Consider the following 6168-nt stretch of genomic DNA (forward strand, 5'->3'; position numbering starts at 1 on the left):
AACATCCAAAGGAGAAGCAACTATTGAGATACTGGAGAAGAGTTTTTTTGAAGGGAGGGTAAGAAGTCAGACTTCCTTGTAAACGCAAAGCCCACCAAGCCCCCTTTCCACCCATGAGGCTGCCTTTAAGGTGGGAGCCACTGTTGATTTTAGATAAGAACCCAAACCTTACACAGTCCTTCTGTTTTCCTGTGTAACTTCATGAGCTTAGTTCTGAGTACAAGGACTACAGGTGGCAAAATTCAAGATATTACATTTTATTTCAAGTGCTCAAGGGTTGAAAAAATTGCAAATTCTAGAAGAACAGGAATGTGTTGTATACAAGACAATAAATATTGGTTGAAAACCTTTACAATTGGAAAGAAAGCTAAACTGCCGGAATGCCTCTGTCATGTATCTGCTGCATTCTGTTCCGGTGCCATAAACTGGACCTTTGGCATGATGAGTCCAGAGTTGTTCCTTCTCATGGAGTTGGTCCTCCGCATTGAGTTGTTCCGTCTCATAGAATTGCGCTTGCGCAGAGAGTTCTGATGTGACAGTTCACTCTTCTGAAGCGTCTGAATAAGGATGGAAGGCTTCTCGTCAAGTTCTCTGGCACAGCATCTGGGAGTGGCCACCTTTATAGTGTTGCCAAATTTGGAGTAGTCCACAGAATACACACCTTCTTCCTCCGAGACGATGGACACAAAGCGGTGGCCCCACAGGATTTCCTCAGGGATGTAGGAGGTTCTGGCCTGGGTGGTGATCCCAGTCGTCTCTACAACACCCTCCAAGATGACGATGACCTCTAGATCTTGGGTGGACAGGTCAGATGCTGAGATGTCGTAAAGGGGGCTCCTCCTGTCTATGATGTGGCAGACAATTAGGGGAGAAACCAAGAAGATGTTATTACTGTCAATCGGATTGTCCACTGGGACATCAATTTGGTGAATGGGAATCACCTCCCCCTCTGGCGTGACTGTTTTTCGGACCACTTGAATCCTCACTGAGGCACTAATGATCATGCTTTTACGCAAATCCCCAACCCTGAACATCAGGCAAAGCCGGCCGTTCCTGACGGCTATGACCGCATGGCGGCTGAAGATCAGAGTTTCTGCTCGGCGGTGGGATTGGGCCGTCTTCATGAAGATGCAGCCAAGCATGACAGCATTCACAATGAGGCCCACAATGTTCTGCATAATGAGGACAATGATTGCCAGAGGGCATTGCTCGGTCATCATCCTCCCGCCAAATCCAATTGTCACTTGGACCTCTATGGAAAAGAGGAATGCCGCTGTGAAAGACCTGGAATATGGAAAAATGAAATTATTACTACTACATGTAACCGCTTATCTTCTATAACCCCCTGGGCCCTGTGCCAATCTGAGCAGAATAAATACTCAAATTGGTTGTTTTTTCCCGGAACTGTCAAAGTTCGGAATTAATGTATTTTACAATAATATAAAGAGTGCAGGAGGGAGAGCAGGAGTGCCCCAAAAAGAGAGGAGACACCCCAGGGCCAGGGCCCCCAAAGGATAAAAGGCAGCTGAAAATTGCTCAGCCTACAGTCTTCACCTGCAACTAAAACATACAGAATAGGAGGACGTTATGAGGCAACCAGTTGAAATACCTACATGACCCTTTTAGTTCATCCAACTGAAATGCTCAAACAGTCCTATACATACAAAATAAGAAAACCTGTATTGGGAACCAACCTGAAATGTCAAAACAGCCCTTGATATACAGAATAAATGGACCTGTATGGGACACTTAACTGAAATGCTCAAAGACCCCTAAACATACAGAATAAGTCAACCTGTATGGGATAACCATATGTGGAATAAGAAGACCTGTATGGGGGAACAAACTGAAATGCCCCTAACAACCCAAGACATACAGAATAAGAGGAGCTGAATGAAGCACTCAACTTAAAAGCCAAAACAACCCTGGACATACAAAATAAGAGGACCTGTATAGAACAACCAGCTGAAATACAACCCTGGACATACAGAATGCAACCCAAATCTGAAATATTATCTTAAATATGCAAGGTAGGAAATGTGTCACTGTTTAAAAACAAATAAAAGATATTGTTAATGCGATCTAATTCTTATATTAGAGTCCTAATAATTATATACTAATATTAGGGTCCTTTGCACTTCTACTCAGTGTGCTGTAACACTTAACAAATTCTACCTACTCTTAGGAGGAGTTCTCCTTGCGGTATGTTATAACGAAAAGGCAGTCACACCATTCAAACCCCTCTCACCCATTCCTGAGTTAGACATCTGAATGCTTCTGGCTGCAGCACTTTTTGAGTCCCTGTCGGGTTTTTCTTTCAAAGGAATGTGTAAATTGAACCCGAAGTACAAGTGACATTTTAATAGCTTGTACAAGAAAAAACATATGTACTATTCACAGACATAGAGATTTCATTGGCAGGCCTAAAAACCACCAAAAATGAGTATACCTATAAAGGGTCAGTACACCAAAAAGTGACATTTCAATTATAAGTTGCTGGTATGTTATACTACCCCCAAGGTTTTTCTTATGTCTTTGCAACACCACTTTTTTTTACATTTTTTTGCAATATTTCTGGAATGTTTCAGGCACTTTTGGGTGTTCCAGCTCACCTTTGTCTGTCTTCACAAATCCTACTCCATACTCCGTATCCATAAAGTTGTAAGTAAAGAAAAAATCATTCAGCTTTACATTCAAAGATTTGTCGATCACTTCAGGGGTTCCCTGGATCGGGTCCCTCGTCATCCCAGTATCCTCGTCCCGGGGCGGAAGAAATGCCGCCATCACTGAGATCAGACATGCATCAAAGGAGCAGCAAGGAGCCTCCCGGGATCCATGACATAGGTATCCCAGGAGGCTCTTCACCTCCAATCTGTCTTGATCATCGTGTTTTAAACCCCCTCCCCAAAAAAAGAAGGTAATCTTTACCTTTTATAATAGGGTTGTCTACCCTTTAATGTAAGGTAAAACTTTTAGTTTAGGTCTGCTTTAATTTAACTTTAAACTAACATTTACTGTAAGGATGCAACAAGTCGACTCAGCTTACCATGAGCTGAACCTGCATAGTGATATTTTAGGTTGAGCATCAGGAGCATAGAACCCCCATAATGGGCAAAGAAGGTTTACAGACCCAAGCGTGCAGGGAATGGTAATAATGCAAACAGAAGGTGGTAATGCTTGGGAACGTAGCTTGTGGATAATGGAAACCCCTTATAATGGGCACAACAGATGCACAGAACTAGAAATTGGGATTCTGGGATAATGGGAACCCTTTGTATTAGGCACAGAAGGTGCGCAGAGCTGAGAATTTAGTGCACGGATGGTGGAAAACCCTCATAATGTTTGTGGCAGGTGTGCAGAGCTAGAAACTCAGCACATGGATGTCACCAATAGTCCCCAAGAGACAGAAGAACTGTCGGAAGGTTTAACTCTCCAACATCAGTCCTGGATGCAGCAAAGCTTTACCAAAGCATTTACAGTAAAGCTGCCACGGGAAAACTTAGGGTTAAACATGAGCTGAATCTGAATGTTATTTTAGGTTCTGCAGCCATAAATCCCTAGTGTTGATATTATCGCCACTATTAATAGCACAACTTAAATATACAAAGAAGTGTGATCATCACTGTAAGCCCTGAGGAAGTAGGGTTGCCTGTTATTTGACCTGGTTGGCTGGTAAAACTTGGATTTGTTGCCAATGCTATAATTAGAGTCAGTAAGGCCATTATTTATTTTTTTCAGTAAATGTGGAAGGCTGGAAGTCAGCAGCCAATGTACACCTCACCTGACGTTGGCCACGCAGGGCTCCCAGCTCATATGGTTATCCTGGATGTCCATGTCGCCATGTCCAAAGGCCACCAACCACCACATCATGGCGAAGAGCAGCCAGCTGCAGAGGAAGGACATGGTGAAGATGACCAGTGTATGGCGCCACTTTAGGTCCACCAGGGTGGTGAAAACATCCTGCAGGAAGCGGCCCTGTTCCCTGATATTCTTGTGAGCTACATTGCAGGCTCCATTTTTGGCCACAAAGCGAGCCTTGCGCTGCCGGTCGCGGAGTCGTGGTTTGCGCAAGTTCTCAGCAGCAATCCTGGCCAGGACATATTCCTCCGGGATGATGCTCTTTCTTGCTAGCATGGCTATGTGTTGGGGATCCGGTGATGATGCAGAGATGAGAAGGAAGCTAGCGGTATAATATCACTGGTCCTGCTATCGGCTGCGGGAACAGCCTGTGGATCAAAAAAGAAAATATGCAATAAGCAAATATGTTCAAAGTTTGCAAATAATAATAAAAAAAGGAACTAACATAACCCGCAAAAGCCATTTAAAGCCAGTTTCACCCTTAAATGACCACATACACCACTTATATTCCTTCACCATTGACTCCAATGTATTGCACCAAAATAGCACATTTTTCCCAAATGCCCTGGATTTTCTCCTAGCAAAAACTAAAAATCACTTATCCTACTCCTAATGGCTAAATGCACCCAGATATCTCACAGAACAAAAGTGTAGGCAGTAAGGTCCAAACCCCTAACCTGCACCTTCCCTTTTTCTCTCCCACATTAATGGTGGAGCTCATGCCTGCACATAGGGAACTCATAATTGTCAACATGTCTCCATATTTAGCTGAATATTGAGGTTAATTTAGTCAAGGAGTAAAGACTAATCACTTGTAATGTAAATATTCACTTTGAAATATTTTTTTTTGGTTTTTACCACTTTTGTATAGATCAATGTTTGCACCAAGCATGTTTAAATTCCAACTCTTTGCTATTGTAATAAGTAATAGAAGAGTCTTGGAGCACCAAAGGCAAAAAGGGCCAGAGCGGCCTCTCTTATGAGCTATAAACTACAGAAGCATAAGTTGCAGGTTCTTCCCCTTTTGCACCCTCCTCCATCTCCTTATGATAAAGTACTCAAGGCAGCCACCTCTTCTGCTTATCCCTTGGCCCAAATACATGCTACTGGAGTTGGGGTAGCCCTTTATGGGGTGCCAGCTAGGGTTATTGCATGCTCCAGAACACACTGGCACACACTGGTGTGGTTTGACCCTTAAAATATATCCAAAGCCAAAACATTTTTTAATGTTTGGATAGGGTAGGGAAATCTATGAATACTTGTAATTTTCTTTAGCTGTCTATGTCCCAATGGGGATAATCACTCTCTATGTGTCCTGGAAAGAAAATCCTGATAAGGTTTACAATTATTCTTCACTCTGTAAATATAAAACATATATACATATAAACTAAATGAAAAATATTTGACTTTGGATCTATTTTAATGCTACAGATATCCGTTGACACCTCATCCCCAGTGACACTACATGTCTAGCATAACAGTTGGCTGGTATGTGGAATCCAATGAAAGGGTGGTGGATTCTAAAGAATGATGATGACAAGCCAGGATTAAAAGTGAGAAGTCATCTTCTACAGAGCTTTGTGTTTCTAGGTGCAAAGTATGGAAAATGGGACGTGAGATATAAAAAGACGCTAAAACTCCTGTAAAGTGACTTCTCCCCTCAACCCACCATGGCATGTCATCATTATCCTTTCTTTCCACTCCCTGCAAACAGACATTGGGGACAAGGAGAAACACAGGTCAGTGACTTACTGTAAAGCCACATGTTACGGGCACCGGGGTCCAGTGTGGAGGATGATGGTATTGTGGCGGTCTGATGGTCCTTTGTCAATGGTCAGTCCTACCAACCAAAATTTGCCAGTCACAGGGTGGTACAAAATGACCTGGCAGCAAATCTTGGTGACCACTGGAGAGTCGGTTCATGCAATTCTTTTGCAACACAGCAGCAGTCCCTGATATTTGGTATATCTGCTTCTTGTAGATTTGTGTGGCCTCAGGTGGGCAGCTGGCCTCTGTACCTGAAATATAGTAATTTCTCCAACAGTCCCAGAGATTTCAGCACTCAGTCCCACATTTACTTTCCTTTTCCAAGATCTTAGTTTCCTGCAGTCTGTTGGATAGAGATGGTCTTCACTTCTCCTGGACAACACTTTGCAGTAGGTGAGGTAGGTGCTCAGTTCCTGCAGTTCATACAGTAGGTGCTTATTTAGTGCAGTAGGTGCTCAGTTCTTGTATTCAGTGTGGTAGATGTTCAGGTGCTGCAGCCAGTTCAGTAGGTGCACAATTCATGCAGTCAGTATGCAGTAGGTG

General features: G+C 43.1%; 1 protein-coding gene across 1 annotated transcript; it reads right to left on the reverse strand.

The window, feature by feature from the left end:
- Window positions 1–241: 241 nt before the first annotated feature.
- KCNJ8 (potassium inwardly rectifying channel subfamily J member 8) lies at window positions 242–6162 on the reverse strand. Its single transcript, XM_072399908.1, has 3 exons — window positions 5611–6162; window positions 3782–4226; window positions 242–1284 (listed from the first exon to the last, which is right to left on the reverse strand). The coding sequence occupies exons 2-3, from the start codon at window positions 4132–4134 to the stop codon at window positions 390–392; spliced, it is 1248 nt and encodes a 415-aa protein (XP_072256009.1). The 5' UTR covers window positions 4135–4226; window positions 5611–6162; the 3' UTR covers window positions 242–389.
- Between the last annotated feature and the right edge of the window lie 6 nt (window positions 6163–6168).

Source organism: Pyxicephalus adspersus, chromosome 2 (assembly GCF_032062135.1).
Source record: "Pyxicephalus adspersus chromosome 2, UCB_Pads_2.0, whole genome shotgun sequence".
Lineage (NCBI taxonomy): Eukaryota > Metazoa > Chordata > Amphibia > Anura > Pyxicephalidae > Pyxicephalus > Pyxicephalus adspersus.